The following is a 24,804-nucleotide window of genomic DNA, read 5'->3' as shown; positions in this document are numbered from 1 at the left end:
TAAGTCCCATAGAGCTCAGAGCCATTTTGAACTTTCTAAGAATTTTAGCCGGAGCTCCATATGAAAGCTTTGGTCCCTTTGGATGATTTACAAGGGGCACTGCCTCGTGAAGATTCAGATATTTTGCACTCATTTTGAACTGCAACCGACAAAACATTCAATTCTCACACTGTTTATCTACACATTGTGCAAAAGCGCATTGATTACAGATTCGTGACCACTACCAGAGATGTCGCTGCGGACGTTATGTTTAATATTATGGCGTGCACATTTTGGTGGAACTGACTGTAATACAATATAAAGAGAACAATTTAGAACGGGATTAACAGTAGGTGCAACCAATTTTGTAGTTTTTTGACGTTCATATACCGTATGTTTTGACCAGTAACGCTGATTAGTCGTTCTCTGATGTACGGTTGTGCATATTACATTGTAATATCTGCCTAACATAAACCTACACGTTGAAATCTTTCAAGTACGGTACATGAATGTCAAAAAGCTACAAAGCTGGACGTGTCCACTGTCAATCGCACTGTAAATTATTCTCACTGCGTTGTATTACGTTTTGTAGATCCATGAAAATGGCTTAATGTAGAAATTGCAATCGTAAAATAAAATTATAACAGCTGAAAGCAAGACGAAATCCTTTAAAAAAGGGCATGATAAATAGTCTTCTTTTTCTGCACTTCGGGTATTAGGCATTTGCCTCTTACCCTACCCATTCCTTCATTGCCCTTCCCAGATTTCTTCAGCCTATGGGTTATAATTTCTGACTGTGTAAAATAGTCTGCCACTGTTCATTCTGTTGATATGTTCAGTCCCTTTTCTTATGTTGTCTCCAATTTTGTTTCTTAGGTTAAATATGCTTAATTCTTTCCTAATATCGTTGTTCTTTAATCGCTCCACTCTAGGAGAGCCTTTTCTTTTATAGTTCTAGCACATCACATTTCAACTGCCTGGACCTTACTTCTTTTGTTGTTTGTAAATGACCCACAACTCACTCCCGTAGAGTAGAGTAGGAACGACCATTACTTTATAAAATTTCGTATTATTTTTTGTCTTTTTCTAAAGTACCTATTATTTATGTGTTTCCAAGGTTCGATACTTTGTTGTCTACACCTTGTCGTATTCGTATGTGATGCCACATTCCAGATAACTACAACACGGTTTCCCACTATTTTTGTTCTTGGGAGGTCCAGTCCTATAAAAGTTGTTTCAGATTCCTTTGCGAATATAATCGTATTGTAGTCTTCGGTTATTTTATTTAGTATCTTTAAGTTCCTTTTTGATTGCCATTCTCTTTCTCTGTTATAACTGTGACATCATCTGCATATAAGACACCTCGTAAATATAAGCGACTTAAAACTTACCAGCACGGTATTTCGTCATACATGTCGTTACCTCACGGTAAGTTTTAGGGACGGATATCTTCATCTGTTATAAGGAGGAAGCGTCAACAGGGATTTATTTGAAAATAAAATTTATGGGGAAGTATACCATGGAGTTTGACATTAAAATAGGTCTCAGACGAGTGTTGAGCTGTTTCCGTTTATATTCAACTTTTAAGACGATGGCCCGCGACAAAAAAAAAATCTCACAGGAAAGCGCTGCTCAACTAAGTATGCATTGGAAGATCTAAAAGCGGTTCGGGTCAACTGTTTTGCTTTCGCCGATGACTTCGCAACACTGTCTAGTAACTGCAACACGGCTACCGAGAACACAAATATACTAAGACAGTAATCAGAAATTAACTTTGAAAGAACAAGAAGTATGACAAATATCAAAGTAGCCCCTCATCAGTCGAAGAAATGGTGTGATAGAACTGGATGAGTTTACATTTTATCCCTTGGGGAAATCGTACGTGTGAAATCTAGTAAAATAGATGCCAACAACACAAGGCGACAGAAGGTGATCCCTGCTTTTCGCAAAAATCATGTTTTATCCGAGAGAAAAGCTATCTCAAGACGAACTAAACTAAGAGGGTATAACACGACAGTCAAAAGAGTTTTTGTATGCCAGTGAATATTTCTGAATGACAGGAATGTCACGACTATAAGTACAGTCGGTCTAAAGGCCCAAGCTTCACAAGCCGCCAGTAGAAGCCTAACTATAAGATTTTTATACAGGACGTACTCCACAAATAGTGGAGCCCTAAGTGTATAATTTGTATACAGTGCATATCACTATGAGTAGCGATAATTGACACATATGAAAGGGTACCAGGGAAAAGGGGGGAGGGAGGGAGGGAAGGGGAAGGTCGCCAAATAATAAGTCGCTTGTCAGAAAATATATTCTCGAGCCGGCCCTGACCATAAGATACGCCGAGAAATACGAGAAAAATATCTTCCGTAATAAAATTGATGGACTGTACGGATTACGAGGAAGGGAAATCTACACCAGGGAAATGAAAGACTAATCGAGTCAATTAGAACAAGAAGCGCAGAATTTTATGGGCATCTATTAAGGATGGGTGGGAAGAGATGACAAACAGATTTTTAAGACACTTGAGAGCAGACCTGAAGTTGTTGACAAATGGTTCATGGAGATCTTGAAAAGGCTGAATTAAATCAAGGTGACATGGCAAATTGGACAAAATACAGGTCAGCGGACGACATGTTCCAAGGTTTTCGTAAAGATCAGAAACTGAGCAGAGGATAGACAAAGAAAAGAAGACAGGATGTCAGAGAAAGAATGTAAATATTTGGGGCTGTGAAGAAGGCTAGCAGTAATATGTGTTACCTAAAATGGTCTTCAATTGCCTTTACCTAAGTAAAAAAATGTGCTGTGTCTTTACCAACCACAGGAGTCTATTTTGTTACCATATTGTTATAAAAAAGTAAGAAACATTTACAAAAAAAATACGATACACTGTGAAGCATCGTGTGATGTCCAGTTTTGTGAGTATAGCGTTTCACTCCACAATGATTTTACATGGATATTCGTCGTCCGTCAACGCCATTTGGTGATGATATGATGATTAATTCCACGTTACAAGCTGTTAAAAGTGAAGAGACGAAACTCGTCCGATGTTCTCGAAGTTACAGTATTGACCGAGTAGAACAATGGGCATTCCACATACTCCTGACACTGAAATATTACCCATAACAAATTTGAGTACTATTAACAATCTTCGCAAATGTTAATTTCTAGTTGCATTCGCTTATAAATTACGTGATATGTTCAGACAGATTCGCCGTTAATCACTGGAAATACAATACAGTGTGTCAACTGCATCGTAATGCCGTTGTTGAGGGGCAAACAGAATAGATCGGAAATATGTAAATTGATTCTCTGTTTAAATAACTCAGTGTTTCATACAGATTGCCGAAGCTTATTGATCAATTTCATAATGATGATAGAGACGAAGTAAACATATATGTCTTTTCAAAAATTTAACGAACTTGCGTAAAATCTGTAGCGAAATTATTTTACAGCATCGTGCTAGTTCGAAAATGTTTACAAGATGTCTTCACTTTCATTAAGGTCACTTTTTACAACTGCAGTGGAGTAGTCTACTTATCGGTGATATAACAGACACTGTGTTCATAGGAAATAATTTCAGCAACGTGCTCCAGTACTGCAGGGTATTCTATCAGACACTTGGTGTGGTGTCATCGCCAGACACCACACTTGCTAGGTGGTAGCTTTAAATCGGCCGCGGTCCATTAGTACATGTCGGACCCGCGTGTCGCCACTGTCAGTGATCGCAGACCGAGCGCCACCACAAGGCAGGTCTCGAGATACGGACTAGCACTCGCCCCAGTTGTACGGACGACTTTGCTAGCGACTACACGGACGAAGCATCGCTCATTAGCCGAGCAGCTAGTTAGCATAGCCTTAAGCTAAGTCAATGGCTACGACCTAGCAAGGCGCCATAAGCCTAGAGAGAGTCTCACTTGTATCACCAAGAACGCCGTATACAAATGATGGATTAAAGTTAAGTATTCCATAAGCTTCGTACTTTTCTTTATAGCATTCATTACGTATCCTGTTTCAGACCTCACGCCACCCTGCGTGAGTTAGCGCGTGCATCTTGGCCGCCTCTTTCTATTAGTGTACGTAGTGTTGGCAAGTCTGCCGACACTACACTTAGATCATATGGAACGTCGATCCCTGTAATTAGGAACATATTCTTCGAAGACGAAATGTAATATTCGTATGTTCTTCTATCGCCTTTGTTCTTTGTTACACTAACCACACAGTTTGTGATGTCGTGCGCGTCTTTCGTAAAATAATCCTGTGCAAATCATGTAGTCTTATGGCCACGCTACAATTTTATGTATCGATGTACGGATGAAATGTTCGTGAGAAACATGAATCGTTCAGCAAATACATCTCACCTGAAATAATTGCTGAAAACTCTTTGAATACTGTATTTCAGTCGATTATCCTTCGCCTCTGTTTGTCGACTAGATTCTATTTCCCTAAATCACACAAGTGTGATTATTCATTCTGACCGTAAATCGGCCAGGTTCCAGTTACACGTAAAGTTCGATTGGTTTACTCACTGGGAACCAATTTAATTTGCTCCAGATACCTGTTTTTAAGGTTTCACCATCGTTAAGAATTATACATTTATGCTGTCAGGCTGTTATTTCACCTGCCTATTGTGAGTAATGAGACAGTTATGCCGTCTTTTGCGACTGCTATAAAGTCTTATTTGGACTAAACGATTTTTGCTTTATTTGCAACAACTTCTGCATGATTGTAAGGCAATTCTTGAGTATAGTTCATCAATATGGGATCCCTACCAGGTATGACTGATAGAAGAGATGTAGAAGATCCAACGAAGAACAGCGCGTTTAATCACGGCATCGTTTAGCCGGCGCGAGACCGTTACAGAGATGCTCAACGAACTTCAGTGGCAGACGTTATAAGAGAGACGTTGTGTATTTACTAATGAAATTTCGGGAGAGCACTTTCCTGTAGAGTCGAACAACATTTTACTTTCTCATAGATCTTGCGAAGTGACAACGGCGAGAAAATTTGAGAAATTACAGCTAATATAGAGGCTTACCGACAATCTCTGTTCTCACGCGCCATTCGCGTGTGGAACAGGGTCGGAGAGATAACTTAGTGGTACCAAGGTACCCTCTACCACACACCGGTGCATCGAATGATATAGATGTAGATTTCCATGCCTTCCTCTACACACAAGCGTTCCATTTTTAACACACTTCGAAAACAAAGTACAGTACTCGAGGTGAATGTGGATATGTAAACATGCAAACGAGAAAACATTGTGTAAGTTCGGTGTGTAACAAATCGAACGACTGTGTATAGAAGAACGCGTAGAAATAACGTAAAAACAAAAACTGATCACTGAAGATACGTTAAATAAACCGAAAAGCATGTATTCCACATAAGACTTTATATAGTCGCAAAAGACGGCATAACTCCCACATTACTTGTAAAACTGCGACAGCGGAAAAGGGGATTCAAAAACCAAAGGACAAAACGTACTTGCTGTTGCATTTATGAATTATGGGCGAAAGAGAGGCAAAAACAATCATTTCACTTCGCAAAAGTATTCCTCGGCCCTACAGATAAAATGAAGCAAATAAATACTCAAGTGTTCAGTCACTCGAATCATTCGATAGTTTGAAATGATCGATAGCTTCCGTTGGTTTGTCGCATAATGTGCTTGGCGGATTCAGTACCTGCGATATTTTATTGTTTTCTTGGAATGTGGACTAAAAAACTGCACGGTACGCCAATGGTATCAGTCGTTTTAATTCCCACCTAACTGATTGGAAAATAAAGAAAGTGATAAATTGCTTCTTCTGAACCGTCGACGAACGTGAAAATACGATACGAATTTGTGAGCCGACTTATGAAGCATCGAGCACCAAAGTTTCTGCCCTATAATATTTACACTATTGAGAGATATATTTCAGTGAAACTGAGGATGGTTTTCTTTGTAATGCATCGGCTACACGCGTGGTACACGTGGACACTTAACCGGAACTGAGACGTAGAATTGTGCTTTCTTGGCTACGTTACAGCAACAGCTGCATGACACTACTTTGCAATCCAGGAGCACGTCCATACGACGCACGAGTTGTTGATGTTGACACTACTCCGCCAATAGGGGGAACTTGGCTCGCTGACTAGGTCAACGAACACGGGAGGAGTGATTTGGCTGCTGCTGAGGCCGTATATCACGTGACTGTATTGGGCTACTGCCTGGGCACACCAGCAGCTGACCATTTTCGCAGGAAATGGTAATTTGTGATTTTCTGAATTGTGCCATTCCGTCAGTCTCAAGGATGTCTCCTGCTCACATAAGTTCACACCCGAACGAATATGAAATAAATATTGCATTTCTGCCTGTGGAATGTTCCGTACAAAACATCACCACCCTCTGCTGCCACTTTCTACTGAGATATAGTTCTTATTCCTGTTGATTTACTCTCCTTACGATCCATCATATTTATTCAGGGGGATTACAGAAGTGTTTGATTCCACCCGTCTGCGTTGACCCATGACATCATCAATATGGCGGAAATGGTTATTCTAAGCGTCTCTAATATGACGCCTTTGACGTCACTACATACACACGGCAACAAACACGAAAATACATAAAAATAAGACAATATCTCCCTCCAAAAATACAATCAAACTAACGGGTCAACCATGGAAAATTGGAGGTTTTAAGGAGGGGACAAGCTAAATATAATACGAAAAAAAAACACCACAATCCCAAAACACAACATGGCGAACAAAAACAAAAAAAGAATTACAACATTCCGCTAGACCAACAAAATGTGCAGGAATCGAACATTTCCCTTTACCTATATGGTCAACCACAGGTGACGACACCAATACCTACAACTTAAACTATGGAAACTGGAATCAGACATTTCTCTTGACCTAAATAGGTCAACCACAGACGACAATAGCAAAACACCAACACCTAGAACTAGAAAACATAAGACCAAAACCACAACCTCAAAACTCCACAAATCAAACAGCCCTACATAAATTAAAACACGTTCAATACACCATAAATACACAAAACATCGCAACTCAAGAAGAAAAAACGAAAACAAGAAGTATTACTTATCACCAGCAAATTCGCCGGCCGCAGTGGCCTAGCGGTTCTAGGCGCTCAGTCCGGAACCGCGCAACTGCTACGGTCGCAGGTTCGAATCCTGCCTCGGGCATGGATGTGTGTGATGTCCTTAGGTTAGTTAGGTTTAAGTAGTTCTAAGGTCTAGGGGACTGATGACTGCAGATGTTACGTCCCATAGTGTTCAGAGCTATTTGAACCAGCAAATTCCGGCACTGCAAACTATATCAGCCACCCCACACACACACACACATTAAACATCTTACCACACTACAAACAACAAACCAATAACAATTAATGAAAACGCCAAACACACAAACAAAAAAAATAACTCACTGAAAAAACTTCCAAACCTTACATCTGGAATTACAAACATAGCCGCCAACAAATTCACACCTCCAACACCAAGGCTCAAATAAACCCACTACAACACACACACACACACACACACACACACACACGCACACGCACACGCACACACACACACACACACACACACACGCACACACACACTACCAGAGGGCACCATGAAACACAAAAGGACGACGTCTACAATCAACCAACTCATAAACACTGTGCCGTAATGACATCACACACCACAACACCCTTACGTCACAGGTCAAAGCAGGCAGGTGGAATAGTACGCTTCCATTGACTCGCCAATTCTCCAAAAATTATTCACATGGTCCTTCACTTGGCATTTTCTTTGTTTTCCATTGCTGTTTTTGGCCTTTCTTTCAAAGTTTCTGATAATTTGTGCTTCTGTTCATTTTAAGATACCAGACTTTCATCCTTCCTTCTGTAAACTTCTTATTGTCCTGATTTAGACATCTGTTGCTTGTATAAAACACTTCAGACAAACAAGAACATCAGCTTTCCACATCCCACAAATTCTAGCATACTATTCCACCTGTGAGCTTTGACCAAAGCCATCATACTGCTCACGAAGATGCAGCACATGCAAGATTTCAAAATGGTGACACACAAAAAACTTTAAATTAATCCTTAAAAAAATTACTCTTCTCACCTAATGGGAAATCACGAAAGACAACGAAACATGGTATCGGCAACTAGAATTGAGCTGAGTACACAGAGCTATATCAAACTAATTAAATCCTAAAAGAAAATGCAGTACACACCTAACGAGAAACCACAAAAAATTACGAAACATGGGCCCATAACTTGAATTTATTGAGCCATGTAGCTAAAGTACACAGAGAGATACTGAAAAAATCAGAAAAGAAATTGTGACACATTGGGAAAAGATGGCAAAATATTTATGAGAACCAAGTTTATAAATATGATTGCTAATTGTTTCTCTTGTAGAAATTTAAGCTGCACTCTTAAGATCCTGCCTAACCACACTCTCAGAAATTGTGACATCTTCCAAATAAACAGCGTAGTTTATGATAGCTATTAAAGCAGCAAAAGATGACATTTCATAACAAGCTGTTTACATTCTTCGCATCGTGCAACACACATGATGCCACACGTGTCGTCATAGTTCAGAGCCGAGAACTGGAATTGCACACTATAACTGACCCTTCACATCTAGTGAAGTCCTTACCAAAAAAAATAGTGGTTTACACCTGCATGATTTCATTACACCAGCATCGTCACTGGAGACTTCTCTTGATCAATTTCATCTGTCATAGAGGTGAAACAGGTAAAAGTAGTGCTTTATCTGTGTCAACATTTTTGGAAACTGGGATCTCTGTTGGACAAAGTGTAGGTGTGGAATTAACTATGGCCATGTGGAAGGAACTATCCCCACTTTTACCTGTAGGGATATATCGCAAAATTTAAGTCATGAGGAACATCTGAATCCATACCTCCAAAAAATGAGGCAGCAGACCTTGTTCTGTTCCTGATACTACATTTTAAGTGATTTAACACTTACCTTTTACATTTTCTGCACATACTTAATTATTTTCATTTCTCCTCCTCTGATATTACTAAAGAAGAGCTTCTGAATAAATATTAGTTCTAGGGCTCGTGCTACTTATCTTGTCTTGAGTTTCACTTTGCTTGTTTGCTATTTGTGGTAACTGAACCATCATATTTAACTCATGACATAATGATGATGAGGTGTCTGACATCACATTTGCATGGTGCATTTATAAGCAGATGAGAAGGCATTATGTTATTTTATGTGGTGCCGTCTCTGCCTAAAGTGCACTTCGGTGTCGGTAGCTCTTCTGCAGCACGCTGCTGTTGGCAGTTCGTTACCATTGGTCGTAGCCAAATGGTTGAAAGTATCAGTAGTCAATGAGAAGTTGAATCTAATGACTTCTTTGGGCGACAGATACAAACTGATTACTTTTGTTTTTGACACTAACATCACAATACCGATGATTATTGATCTGGCTATTATGGTTTGTAAGGTTCAGTATTGGTTTTCGTATTTATTTCTTTTATTGTATGTATCTCAGATGTGATAGAAGTTCTTGGGATACTGTTTTGTAATTTTTGGCAAAAACAGTGAATGGGGCTGAGGAACGCTGGCTGTGGTGATGGACTGATCTGTACCTTAGCTAGATGCTCATTTCATAAACTTTCTGCATTCTTTTCAGAATGTCTTGATTTCTGAGGTGGTGATTAGGCAGGAACCTAAGAGTATAATTTCAAGTTTACAGAATGTTCTGTTTTATATGGCAGTATTTTGTACAATATATTCCATTTGCCGCCACATAATTTGATATGAGCACTTGACATCTTGATGTCATGTGTTGAACACTATTTTCTCATTGGTTCTGCTATATTGTCTGACTCATGATTTGTCATGTTCACTTGCCATCAGTCAACATGCAAAAAGTTACCAACTGCAACATGCAGTGGGGAAGCTGCTGACACCGTAAGTGCACCTTAACCATCGTGTTTCTTGGGTGTTTATTCGATACATAGAAGATTATTAAGGATAACAGTCACATGTTGCACGAAGAAAATTGTGAAGGACATCTAACGTACATTTTCTTTAAAAGTCTGGATTGTTGAATGACTATGTGAAAAGCCATGGATGTGGGACAGAAATGAAAATGGTTTGGGTGGCCACATCCTGTACCAGCCGTGGATTTATGGGGTAGTGCTGGGAAGGCATTATTTGGAGATTTATTTGCAGTGGACTGATCTGAAAGGTCAAGGCACGCCTTCTATGATATTGTTATGTTGACCCCCCCCCCCCCCCCCCCATATGATGTTATATGGTTGGTGAACACCTTTGAAATGAATTTAATTAGACAGGTTAGTTAAAGATAATGATACCAATTTTAGATTGTAATTGGAGGTTTTATTGAAATTGACTATATTCTTCATTTTAGTTTATATTGCACCAAATGACTTTACTTGCCTTTTCTTTTAGTGACACCTGTGTTAGATAGAGGATCAATTAGAAATTATCAACTTGTCTGTGACACACAGAAATTGCTGCTTCATGGCTTTATTTGGAGAACATGTAGAACACATAATCACTATTTAATAATCATCCCAGAAAGGACCTAGCAAACGTGCCTTGGATATCTCATACCAGTGACTGGTTTTACACAGGTATTCTAGTTTTCTGAGTCAAATGCTGTTTGTTTTTGTTCAGATATGACAATAGAAAAGTGCTGACTGACTTTTTAAAGTGGACTGAGAGGAGTACATGAAGATGAAGATGAGTATGGGTAATAGTAGCATGTTTATTGGCCTGAGGTCAGTTTTCCTAATGGACTGGAGCTAGTGCAAGGCATACAGCTGCAAGTTCATGGTCGTGCACTGACCAGTGAGTGTCATTGATGTGTAAAGTGATAAAGAGTAAAACTGTGATTATACCAAAGAACTTTATACAACAGGGACCAACCAAAGAAGGCAGTGCAGCTGTTATGACACTGGATGTATGCAGAAGACAGGGATTGCTCTGTCTGGCCGTCATGATTTAAGTTTTCCATGATTTTTGTAAGTTATTTCAGGCAAGTCTGGTATAGGTCCTTCACCAAGGCCACATCCAACCACATTACATGTTCTCATAAAGTATGCTTATATACTATATGTATTTGTATATTTTTTGAGATATTTTGATTGTATTACGATGACAAATCCAACATCATCGTAAGATGATCTCTGGAAATACCATTTGAACCTATTAGTTGTGCTCAATTTTTGAACTAGTAGTAACAACTATCAAATTGTTAGTCAGTACTGACAAATATCAGAATAATGTTGAAGAGCTAATATGCCAAGAATTATCTAGAATTGTGGGTAACCTTATGTTTGCTTGGATCATCAGGTTTATATCTACTTGCTCTGTTATTAATACTTTTATTTAAAGAGGTCTTTCTGAATTGAATAATTATGATTAGCTGAAAGTAAGAGCTATTTTAAATATATCTTTTAACATATTTATTTGTGAAATGATTAAATAAATATTTCTTAAAATATTTAATGTCATTTCTGATATAATTCTCATTCATAAGCATTATTGATAGTGAGAGAGAGAGAGAGAGAGAGAGAGAGAGAGAGAGAGAGAGAGAGAGAGAGAGAGAGAGAGAGAGAGAGACGTTAACATAATTTGACAAGACTCTAGGTCTTTCCTACCTTTTGTGCTCGCTGCCGTTCAATCTGACTGACTAGGGCTGCACTCTGGGTATGAGATTCTTTCATTAAGGGCTCCATTCCCTGCATTATTACTTGCGCTCCCAGAAACTTATTCAGCAAGGAACGTGCCTCAATATCTTCCTCTGTGTCATCTTCTTGTGCACCTGTTATGGAATAAATATCCATATTTATAAAAAAGAATCAGAGTATAGGCAATGTTACAATATAATATATAAATAGTTTTAAAATAATTCCACCTAAGAACACACCTTGACAAAATAGAAAGAGCTGCTGTAGTACGTAAGTCATCTTTTTGAAGAGCCTGATGAGGTTATGTGAAGTCAGACATGTTAATTATTACTGTAGATAACACACTTTTTTGCAAGTTTCACTTCTTGCTTTATGCAACCTAGGTCTTGCATTCCAAGCCCAGTTTCTAGTGTTAATCTTTCAGACAGATTATGCATTGCTTCTGATGTACTATGAAGGACAATATTTACAACTGCCAAAGAAGTTAACTGGTAATTTAATTTCTAGTGCAGCAGCCAGAACTCATGCCAGCAGATCTTTCTCTGTCTCTAGAGGAGTCTTGTCAATTAAACTTTGCATTACTACCCTATTGCTACATTTCTGCACATCAGGATGTGCAACTCTAAGACTTTTCTCTTTCCCTCAGCATTACACAACTGAATAGAAACTGTTGTAGAACAGAAATGGGACGTTTCCAGATGTGGGTTCCTGTTCAAAATATTATGTACTCACTCCCCTCTAAAAGTCCTAGAAGTATGTAAAGGGAATTTCTGAACACCCTGCACAATCTTCCTGGAAACTCAATAATTATTGTCCTGTTAGGGAAATACGTTGTCAGATTTGCAGTCTGCTCCTGTACGATGATGAGTGGCAATGTAAATGCTTGTAGACAAGCTATCACTTAAAAGAAGTGGACTATTCAAGTGTTTAACAGGCAAGTAAATCAATATAGGTGTGTGTGTGTGTGTGTGTGTGTGTGTGTGTGTGTGTGTGTGTGTGTGTGTGTGTGTGTTCACATATTAAATATGTCACTGCTGTCAATGACAGGAATCTAAAGAGGGTAGCTTATTGAGAGTGGCTTATTTTTTTATCTCTTGTGATGTCCAGAAGGTGATGCTAGCATTTGTAGGTAGGTTTCAGACAGCCAAATGTTTATTTGTACCCATCTTCAATAGTTTCTCAGAAGCTCTCCACTTAACTCAAAATTAATGTAGCATCTGTTATTGGGTATTGGGGAGTTGTTTTGACATTACCACATGTAAAGTTCTTCTCTATGTGTCACATGTTTATCTCTATCCTGTGGATGGCTGTCACAAATGCTTGAACTTTATAACTTTTTATGCAAATGACAGAAAAAGGGAAGATAAAACTAAGTGTTGGAAAACGGCATACCACTGTTGAGTAGCATCACTGATCTGTCAGTCAAGATCACCATTAATACTGTTAGCTTTTCAGTTTATGAGACACTGGTGTTTTGAAATTTAGTTAAGCACATTTTTGTACAGCCTAGTGATAACAATCGTACATCACCACCTCCTTTCTCATTACCAACAGTGTTCCGGGGACACAGTTCTTCTACTATCATGAATCAGACACATTATTACTGCTTACACTAGCAACCTATTACCCTCTCAACACTAGCATGCATTATGGACACAATTATGGAGAATTGGGACAATGCACTTTCCATGTAAAGCAAAATTATGTTCAGGAAAAAAGTTTTTATTGTTCATTAACACTGTAAGGACATTTTTAAGGAATTCTCCAGAAAGAGATCCTAGCAGTTGTCTCCTAGCCTTTAATTTCTTGTAATTAGTTTATATGCAAGTTCTGATGAGCAAGGGAACTATAAATCCTTGCAACATAACTTTGATACTTAAACACTGCCGATAAGTAGTCTATAAAATAAATCTATTTGTATTTAGTCTCTATGAAATATCATGACAATTTTGACTGCAAACTAGGTTTACTTTCAGAGGAAGGGACTCAATTTGAGCATTCATTAGCTTGGTTGTGGAAAATTGTACAAAACTTCGTTGTAAACATCATCACATGTCCTTGCCACTTTTGCATCCAGTGGATCCAAATTGCATCTGACTGATCTTCTAATATAGAAATTAGAAGTTTGTTTGCTTGTAAGTTTAAGAAGGAAGAAATATTAGGCTTTATCTTCTCTTTGATTAAGGATGTTGACAGAGTCCTTTTCAAAGGAGCCATCTCAACTTAACAGTATGTTTTAATGGATTTTGGCAAACCTAAATATGGATGGCAGGAACAGGTATTTTAACTTGCTCCTCCTAAATACAACATATACTACCAATTGTGCACAACAATATACACTGAAACAATTTGTTTTGTTACAAGAATGTCACAAGTACTTAGAATTATCTATACAATAATCTAGTTTTTTCTTAATTCTCATTGTTTAAGTGTACCGTTTCTGCAAAGCTTTATCTGTTAACTACTATTCTGATTAACTAGTGCTTATAAAACTTAAAATCAATGATCCTGACATGTCTGAGAGCAGATCAATAAGCTACATAAAAAATATTTGTAAGTTCTAATGGTACACAGGAACTATAGGAGGTGAATTACAACTTACCCTGTTCAGAGTTTCTCATTCGATTCAGTACATCATGTACGTCAGTCACTTTAGACTGATTGTCAAGGAATGACCTATTGTCTTTGTCAGCCTTCGGTGTACTCTGATTACTGCCTGACGAGCTCACACGGACCTCTATTGTTGACTGTTTGACACCTGGTGAGCCTGACAGTAAGAAATCTTGTCTTCAGATTCTTTTAATGATTAAAAGAACAGTAATACTCAATTACAACTCAAAATTTAACCAGTTATAATCTGTTTTTAAATGTTAACAATGAATAAAATACTTCTTTAAGTGTTTATCTATGGAACAGCTATAAATGGATTTCAGTGCTGTATGTAAGCTGATGGGCAGCAGATCAAACTTTTGAATTCTGTCCACCATAACTGTTCTTCAAAATTGGTAACTGTGTTATTATACAAGTCGTCAGGAGATATATTACCGCACAGCAGGTGTCAGATGTTTGTACCTATACTCAGATGATGTAATTTTTGAATCTGTCCTCATTTTATTGTTCTCATTAGTTAATTTACATCTGCATTTTAACTGAAAGAAATCTCTGAAATATTATTGTTTGTTGCAACAATTAGTGCTCAAATTGGAGTGTTTGGGCTTTAACCAAATATATGCTATTATTCTTTCTTCCCTGAGGAAGAAATCAACAGTTCCAAAAGCTAGTTATAGTTTTTCCCAGTTTTTAAAATTGGTGTTAGTAGTACTTGGAGTTTTGTCTCCTGAAAGTAAGTACTTGCAAGCCATCTGCCTGTTGGTAATTTTACAGTTAATATTACAGTTCACACAGTACGGCACATGTAGAGTCAAATAGGTACCAAAGCACTTGAGAATTGGAACACATTTTTGAAATGTACTTAAAACCCATTGCTTAAAAAGTAATCAACCAAATATATGGGACATTTGTACCATATCTCCCTCATTGAAATGTTGTGATGAAACAAATGGAAAAATTTTCTACAGATAATGCAATTATTAAAAAGCTGTTACAGAAAGAAAGAAAAAGCACTGAAAATTCAAAGTTAAGCTCAGCATTTGATGATGCGGGAAAGGTTACAAGAATTTTCCGGGAATTACTGAACCACACATATTACTTATTTAGAGACTATAGAAATACGGGATCCAGAACAGAGTCATACAGGGATCAGCTTATATTTGACAGGATAGGAACAATATGTAATTACAACATCAACTTTAAGGTACTGTACAGTACTGGATCTTTGTCTGTTCCTATTGTGTATGTAAGTAGTGTACCATTCACTATCACTGTATATCTAGTCTTATCCACAGATAATTTCTGATGAAAATGGGTTCATCAAAATTGATGGGAAAGAGTTTCCTCTGTAATCTTTTGATGGACAATTGTCACTGCTTCATTACAGATCTACAAAGGGCAATTTTACGTATTGAATAGGAAAACTGTACATTTATCTGTATACTGTGAGTGGTAGCAGAATTTTACCCAAGGGATTCCAAAAGTGCCATTTTTTATATAAGTGTTTTTTTTTTTTTTTTTTTTTTTTAGTTTGAGAACTTGTCATGCCTCAAGAAATAAATTTGACAGGAAGTATGCAAAGCTTGTTGTCTGTTAAGCATTTGATAGTTATCCAGTCAGTATTTTTTGAAGGTAGGGTACTGTTATACCTTAACATTAAGCTTATTTTGTTAGTATATCCAAAGCACATCATTTTATGTGATTAATACTAATAAGGATGTAGGAAATCTTTGGGAACAACCATCTAATTGATCAGCAGAATCAACTCTTAAAAATATAGGGCTGAATCAAAATGGGCCTCATATTTCTGGTGTGGCATGCTATTGTGTCACCAACACATGTGGCCTACAGAACTCATAACTCTGTGGCTGGATGTTGTACCAGACTGCAACCCATATACTTCAAGAACCATAGTGTTTAAGAAGACCCAAGCAATTATGTGTCATTTTAAACTTATGCCTTGTGTATAACAAATCAGTAGTTTCAAAAATTTTTCACCTTGGGAGAAACAAATCACATTTCACATTGGACTACCATAAAAAATGTAACATTAATAAAATCACATATAATGAACTACACTATGGTACATATGGCACTGATCAACTTAAACTGATTCACGCAATTTAAGAATGAGTTTATGAAATTGCAGCTACCCTAGTTGAAAGAAATGGTAGCAAGAAATAGTTCATACAGATTTCAGCAATTTGTTTTATAATTGATAATCAAGTGGGAGATTTCATAACTTCTACTGTATACTGAAATTCTGAAGATGGTGTCTGTTGCGTAAATGGACTAATAATGATACAAAGCTGAATCTATTTTTACTGTATTTCTACATTTGTACTCTGCAAGCCACCATGAAATGCATAGCAGAACATATTTATCATTTTTTAGGGTCTCTTCAGTTCTAAACATGTACAGAGCTTAAATTATTCTGTGTGTGCTGTAATTAGTTTAATCTTGTATTTGTGGTCCCTACAGGAGCAGTATATAGGGGGGTAAGTGCATTTCAGGCTTCTTCACTGAATACTGATTTTTGAAACTTCATAAGTAGGCTTTTGTGGGATGGTTTATGTCTTATCTTCAAGGTTTTTAGCATTTCTGTGACGTTCTCCCATGAGTCATGAACCTGTGACTATTCGTTACTGCTCTTATTTCCATTCATTAAATATGGTCTGTTAGTCCTACTTGGCATGAGGCACACAATTGTTCTGTAAACAGTTTCCTTTGTACACTGACTGCATGTTCCAAATATCCTGCTAATGAACCAATGTCTGACAACTGCTTTACCTAGACTGATTTTGTAGAGTTCACTGATTCCAATTGTAACCCAGCGACATTGTAGTCACAACATACTACAATGCTGCTTCTTTTAAAGTGCGCAATATTACATATCTGAACATTTAAAACAAGCTGGAAATTTTTGCATCACTTTGAAATCTTATCAAGATCTTCCTGATATTTGTGCAGCTTTCTCAGACAGTACTTCTTGTAGATTATTTACATCATTTGAAAAATGTCTTGGGATACTTTTAATATTGGCTGCTAGGATACTAATATACAACATGAACGACAAGTGTCTGAATACATTTCTCTAGAACACACCAGCAGTTACTTCAATTTTTGTTGGACTCTCCATCTAATATAACATACTGCATCCTCCCTTCTAAGAAATTCTCAACCCAGATTTAAATTTTGTTTGTTGTCCCATGCAATTGTAGTTTTGTTAATGTTGTTGTGGTACAGAGTCAAATTTTTTCGGAAGTCAGAAAGTACTGCTTCTACCTGACTGCCTTGATTCATGGCTTTCAGGGTGTCACATGAGATAATTGAGTCGGGTATTGCATGAATGATGCTTTTGGTATCTATGATGGGTGGCATGGAGGAGCTCATTCTGTTTGAGACAACTCATTAGAATTGAGTTCATAATATAGATGAAATTATATTGATATTTTGCAGATCACTTCTGTTATCTTTCTTTTAGACTGGCATGACCTGTGGTTCATTCCAACCAATGGGCATAGTTTTTTATTTGAGGAATCTATGATACTTCATGGTTGAAATGGGAGCTAACTCAGCTGCAAATTCTATACAGACAAAGATTCCATCAAGTCCTGGAGCCTTGTGTAATTTTAGCAATTTCCGCTGTTTCTCAACATTGCTGGCTCTGATATCTGTGTCGTTCATCTTTGCAGTGGTATGAGAAAATGGAGCAGTGCTTCTGAGTGTTCCTTTGCAAGAGAAAGATTGAAAATGGAGTTTAGCATTTTAAATTTTTATTGCTACCCTCAATTTCGGTTCCTTTGCCACCCCTGATGTCTGAACATTGACTTGGGTGCCACTGGCAGCTTTCACATATGATCAGAATACTGTAATATTGATTGTAACTAAGATTTACTGATTGAAATTAAGATGAAAAATAGTGTCTATAAAATCAGTATCTAAAATAAGTGAGAATATTTACCAATTTGATGTTGACAATGATGTTACAGACCATATATAGAAACCCCATTACATAAAGAAGCAGTCCATGTTGTGTTGGTTTTGTTACATCTGATGCTTGTTTTATAGAGAGCACTAAAATATTTAAATTCAAGTAAAGAATGTTTTTCACATTTCCAACCATACAAAGTTAAATGCTCTCTTGATGGAACTAAGGGTATGTCTGTTGTCCATAATTTTACCTGTTCACTGAGTTCACTGCTTTTGTGCATATCTCATCTTATCTTGTGATCCAGAGCGAGTAAAATTTGCTACCACATTCTGATTTGGTTTAGAAAAATTTTTATTTTTCACTATTAGATGTGACAATTAATCGTATGTGACAAAAATTCACCCTATACTGAATGACGATGTTTCTTAGTAAAAATATACTGTTGTGTTCCATGTAAGTGAACGAACAGAAAAAATATATGCAATATGCAAATGATGCGGTCTTTTTCATGTATAATCCATTCCTTTATGTTTTAAGAGTAAACATTTGATTTGTTTTGTAATAATCGTTATCCACACAGGAGTTATGAAAACCAGCTATCCAAGCCAAAATTTTTATTCAGTGACATGCTTGTTTAATTTAACAAATATGAAAACAACCTTGAGTAGCTACTCTAATTTGAGCCACTCTATTTGTAGTGCAGCTTTCACTATTGAATTTAATTGTTACAGAGTAATGCTTTCATGTAACTATTAAACAAAGTGATCGTAATAAATGTCGTATTATCTTACATGATACATATGGCAGGAAACAAAAATTGAGGGTTGTACACAATAAGATGGTGGTAATAACATGCGAGCTGTGAAAGAACAAACATAAAATCAACACATCACAATATGTATTATAGATTCAGCACTGAACACAATAATAAATGGACAAGCAGAATTTGTGAGTTTTGTGTTAATATTGTTAGTTACCTGGGTCACTGGTGGGTGTAGTGACAGGACTACATCCATTGTTAAGTCGGAAGCTTGCAGAACGGAAGATGAGACCTGCCTTTGGATAACACCTCTGTGACCGAGAGTTGTCGCTGCTGTTGGCCTCAGCTGTGTCATTGCCAGATGTTACATTGTTAAGTCTCCCAGCAAAACATTCACCAACAATAATGTACAAATGATTAAGCTTCCCCCAGCAATGTCAATAGAAGAATAATGTGAAGTACAGAATGATGCCATTTCCAGAACATTTATAATGCTGTTAAATTTATCTGTACTGTATTAGGATGTAAGGATTGTTTTGGGTTCTTTTTCAATCAAGCAATTTAATAATTTCAGAAGAGCAATGCAGCTTTGAAATTTGTTCATGTGTGTTAATAGTGTTTAAAAAAAAGTAAGGGTAGGTCAAGCTAGCTATTATTTATCAACTTACTTGAACTGAATTAATAAACAGCACATTCTCAGGATACAAGCAGGGTAAATCAGAAGGTTATACATTAAGCTTGCTGAGTATCCAGTGTCCACTGCTTCTTGTAATGTGTAAGTATTTGCAATGTTAGACAACCATTATGTACTTCACAAAATCTTTATAGTAACAGTTAATACCTTCATACCTTTTGGAAATTTCCACCACTGCAATACTTAAAAGCACACTAAATAACCAGTAGGAGCATAATATGTTGAGCATACTAATTAACTGAACAATATGAGGCATTAGAAATGATATCTCTTCCTCATTTAAAAAAAGAAATAAATTGCGGTAACGCTAGCCACTTTTCTTTATTTATGTACACTCTATTGGCACAGTAAAATATTCTATGAACATCTAGCACACAACAAAGGAGATGGTTATGCCAACATACTATTAGTGGGATGCTTATTTGGCAACCAAAATCAAAGGTCAATGTATGTGAAAGTGCTGAACATTGCATAGCAATGCCTTTCCAATTGCAAGCAAATAGATGCAGTACATACCAGCAGCCTGTTGGAACTTCTGTGAGAGTGCCCTCACAGATCCTCCTCGAGCAACTCTTGAGAAACCTCCACTGGAAGGTGATGGAGAACCTTCCCTGTCATCTTGCGGTGTTGATGATCTTCTTCTGCTAGCAGATGTGGTTCCTGACTGTGACGTACTTGTGGTGGAAGACTTCTCAACAGAGCTTTGTTGCACTGAAGATCTAGAATATTTGCTTTCTGTTTGTCGACTGTGACTGCTGCTATAAGCTTCTTCATCTTCATAATGCCCACTAGTTCTGTCAGGACTGGATCGCATAGAGCCTGTGACTGAACTGGTGACATAGTAGCTACTCCTTTTGTAGCCATCACTGTCATCGCCATCGTCAAACTCTGTAGTGATGTCATGTCTAGGGGAATCTCTATCATCCCCTGATGACTGCAGACGAGTAGTGAATACCGTTTGCCCTTTCCCAGTTGTGTAGGTGGTTGTCTCACTTGATCCTCTAGTGACTTTTCCATAGCTTGTCTTACGGGAAACGTCTTCGTGATCATCATCTTCATCATCTTTAGTGAAAATTTGTCGCCGCACAGAGGCAGGAGTTTTATCTTTTGGGTGTGGTGATCCTCCACTTGGTCTTCGTGTGACAGTTGTTACAGTGGTGCTATAATATTGACCACCAGAGACTGGCTGTTGACTGTCATCTTCATAATCTGGGACAGTCTTTTCAGGTGACTTTCTGGAGGGGGAACTTCTTCCAAAGCTCTGCCTGACACTTTTGTTCTCAAGTTCCTGATCTTGTGTCTTAAATGTCTTGCTTGTAACAGTAGTGGAGCTCACATATCGCTGTGTTTCTTCTGCAGATTTGTCACCTGACCCAGTAACTCTGACACTTGACTGAGGTTTCCTGTAACTGAGGTCATCTCTTACTTTAGGCTTCCTGCTACTGTCAATAGAAACCTTCTCAGTTCTAGTTGTATCAGTCTTCTTAACATCATCTTCTGTAAGCTTTGACCGTCTAATACTGTTACTGCTAACAGCTGAGGTCGTAATGCTTGCTAACCTCACAGTGCCATCAGCTGAGTATTCTCGATCTGGTGATGTGCCCTTACCCACTGATGGCTTTCTGCTGGGTTCTGGAGAGTCATATTCTTGATCAACATCATCTCCATCTCTGTAATCCTCTATTGACAGTGGTTCCTTATCTTCAGGTGTCTTATACTGATAGTGAGATTTTGTTATTTTTGAAACAGGTTCTTCACCAGGACGACAGACAGTTTCACCTGAAAGGAAGATTTATGAAGACATTAGATAAATAAATGACAAAGTACAAGGTTGATAAATTCTTTGAAGCTGTACGATCCCAAAGGGCACATAAATTTACAAAACATTGTCAGGATGAACACATGTTCAATTAACCTTGTTTCACAAGGAAAGAATTGCAGACAGAAATACAGGACAGGTTCAGGAAGAACCACAGCACAACTGCTCCACATACAACAGGCACATTTTTAGATTTTGCAGAAGTGCTCAAGTCAGTTTACCATGAATTGCTGCTTAAGGAATTGAAGACATATAATATCAGTGAGTCAGAAAGACAACTACTGTTCACCATCTTAATAAACTGCAAACAGTGCACAAAATTTACATACAAAATAGATAATACAATTAGGGATTTCCAGTCCACCAGCATACCAGTATTACAGTAATATAGCGCATTACCAACTTTCACTTCTTGCATTTCTTCTTGGTTCAGCCATAACTCATACAAAATAAGCTATCCAGATGACACCTCTCTTTTGTGTTATGGGAAAGACTCTGAAGGGCTAGAATCAGTTTGTGATAGAGGTGAGACAAAAGAAACCTCATATTTTCTTCATGAAGTATCTCAGCAATTGATATAGCCAACATAAATTCCTTTGTACTTACATAGGCAAAAATATTTTTAAAGGGTAAGCCACACTAATTTTATATGAGCCATGTGCATTGCAGCAAAACATGGAATAGCCCAAAAAATCAGGTAATAACTTATCCCTACGTATCTCTCCTCCGTCTATCTAGTAATCACGCACTTGCTCTCTTATGAACTTCCAGATAACCCAAAAACAACTCAAATTACTTCAAATATCTGAAAATCATGTGCCAGTCTAATGTACTGTTATTTTAATGAGTTTTCTTGGTACCATTGTTCAATAAAATTGGAAGATAGAGTTGTATGCTCATTTCCCACTGCTTGATATGTTCTTCCATTGCATATGCACATCTGAAGGATATTTCTTTTGGAATATAAAAACAATTCTTCCATCTTTCCATTTTTTATTTCATGTTGCTAGCTTGTATTGGCCATAAGTGTTAAATTGTGCATCTGGAATAATCACAACTGCCAGTAGGAAATGCATTATGATGTCTTGTCCATTACAGTGCTCAGTCTTAATTAATTCCTCTATAGCAAGCAGACCATTATGGACAGATTTTCGTGTTAAAAACACACCTGCACACACTTCCTATAAACAGGTACCAACTCCTAGACAGAGGACTAGCCAACACGCAAAGGTGCTCTACAGTAAGTCTGAGTATAGTACGAATACTGCAGAAAAGTGAAATTAAGCTAGTGCAGGAATTCCTGCTATGAATTATTTGTAAAACAAAAATAGCCATCAATACGTTCCTTGTAATTGTATAATTTCTTTGTACCAAACCAAAGTACAGAAAGTGCAGTGACATTCATGACTTCAACACTAAAAGTAAGAGTAGTTGCTTCAGACAGAATTAAATTGAGAATAACAGACCATAGTCCTTATATCAAAGGTCAAATATGGTTTAATGAGCTCCCAGACACTACAAGAATATGGCAAGTATGTTTAAGCCAGAAAAATCAGCAAGTATTTTATCACAATCATACAAGGAATATATGAAAGTTGTAAAAATAATTCAACCACAATGATGATGAGAAGCCTGTCAGTCTATGAACATATTTTAAAAACTGAAACCATAAAGGGTTGTACATAAGATATTGAATTGCCAGGAGACCAGGAAGAAGCAAGTTCCATTTGTGAAAGTACATTAGGGTCTAAGGAAACACAGTATAAAGATAGAAGATGTATGAAACAGTGACAAATTCAGAGTAGTAATAGTGGGTGTGGTGGATCAATGCAATGAGAAAGTAAGAACAACACAGAGAGTATTGTTGGAAGAAGAGCAACAAAAATTAGTCAGAGAATAAATTAATACTGGCTAAAGAACCTAAAAAGTGAAGGCAACTATGCTACCATATCCCATAAGTGACTGAAATGATCACATAAATACCAGAAATGAGGGTTAATTTGCTTTCAAATATGACAATAGTAGTGGGAGAAGGGGAAGAGGGGGGGGGGGGGGTAGAGAGAGAGAGAGAGAGAGAGAGAGAGAGAGAGAGAGAGAGAGAGAGAGAGAGAGAGAGAGAGAGAGAGAGAGAGAGAGAGAGAGAGAGAGAGTGTGCAAAAACTATCAACTTTGTTTGTCTTTGTCTTCTTCCAACATTGGCCTCCTCTGCTCTCTGCTCCTTACCACACTGCACCTAAAACTTGCAATGTCTTTCATCATTAATACATATCTTCAGTGTATCTTCCAGACTATCATCAGATTGGTTTCTTAGTCCATTCTCTTTGCAGTAGAATACTACCTTGACATCAGAGAAATAGGATGCTCACATCACTAAGATACAATTTTGTTGTGACATATTAATGCACAACTTTCTTTCCTCACTTTAAATTTTCTCCTTACTCTGTAACCTCTTTGATCATAACTGATCAACTCAGTGGCAGAGAATGAACAGTCTACAACATACCACAATGTGCTCTTCTACAGAAAATTTCTTAGATGAAGTTTGACACAAAATAAACAACACTGAAACCGCAAAGTTATATACTTAACAACTCTGCTGTTCAGATTTTTTCTGCATGTCATTTTTCATGATTCTGTGTTGGTACTTTGTCATTTTTATTGTCTGCAGCTGGTATGTATACATTTGCCATTCAGTGCCTCTAGGCTGACTGGTTTTGATGAAACTTGTCACAAGTTCAAGGTCAAAAAACATTGCGTACTAATATGCCTTGTCAAACCATTCCTCAGTAACATGACCAGTCTTGTTTCTTTTGTGTTAACATAGTATAGTTCACATTTTATATTATTTAATTCTCTGACAGTATGAGTCTCATAAAACTTTCTTCGTTCAACACACAGTAATTACTTTGAATTTTCTTTTTACATATTCACCAGAACAAAAGGCAAATAGCTGTATTGCTGTTAATTGTTCTTCCTAATCATGAGATTTCATCCATTGCTGAACTGAATGAAAGGTGATTTGTTTTCCTTCATTTGCAGTAATTAAAAATTATTTGGTTACACCCCCAATAAAATTAGGCTTGTCAACTGCTGCTAATAACACTTTTTTTAATGCTTTGATTCATAAAAAGAATTTCTTCCTAGAGCACACTGCACATGGGCAATGAAACTATTCAGATACATCTCACAGAGCCTGCAGAATAAACCTGTCAATGAAATATTTCACACATCGCTGAACTAGCTGTCTCATAAACAAATGTTTATCTCTAAGTGATATGTTCAGTAATACACAGAGTTCCTAAAACAAATTGTT

The 24,804-nt window shown here is 37.4% G+C and overlaps 1 protein-coding gene across 1 annotated transcript in view; it reads right to left on the bottom strand.

Annotated features, from left to right (window-relative positions):
* LOC124786696 (titin-like) overlaps nt 1-24,804 on the bottom strand; it is a 459,967-nt gene that overhangs the window by 84,660 nt on the left and 350,503 nt on the right. The window contains exons 11-14 of the mRNA XM_047254284.1: nt 20,189-21,451; nt 19,196-19,324; nt 14,277-14,441; nt 11,645-11,808 (exon numbers count right to left, since the gene is read on the bottom strand). Of these exons, the coding sequence (XP_047110240.1) occupies nt 11,645-11,808; nt 14,277-14,441; nt 19,196-19,324; nt 20,189-21,451 (1,721 nt within the window). The remainder of the gene's footprint in view (nt 1-11,644; nt 11,809-14,276; nt 14,442-19,195; nt 19,325-20,188; nt 21,452-24,804) is intronic.

Source organism: Schistocerca piceifrons, chromosome 1 (genome assembly GCF_021461385.2).
Source record: "Schistocerca piceifrons isolate TAMUIC-IGC-003096 chromosome 1, iqSchPice1.1, whole genome shotgun sequence".
In the NCBI taxonomy this organism is placed as follows: domain Eukaryota; kingdom Metazoa; phylum Arthropoda; class Insecta; order Orthoptera; family Acrididae; genus Schistocerca; species Schistocerca piceifrons.
Note: the sequence above shows the minus strand (reverse complement) of the source record. Positions and strands in the feature narration are given on the sequence as shown.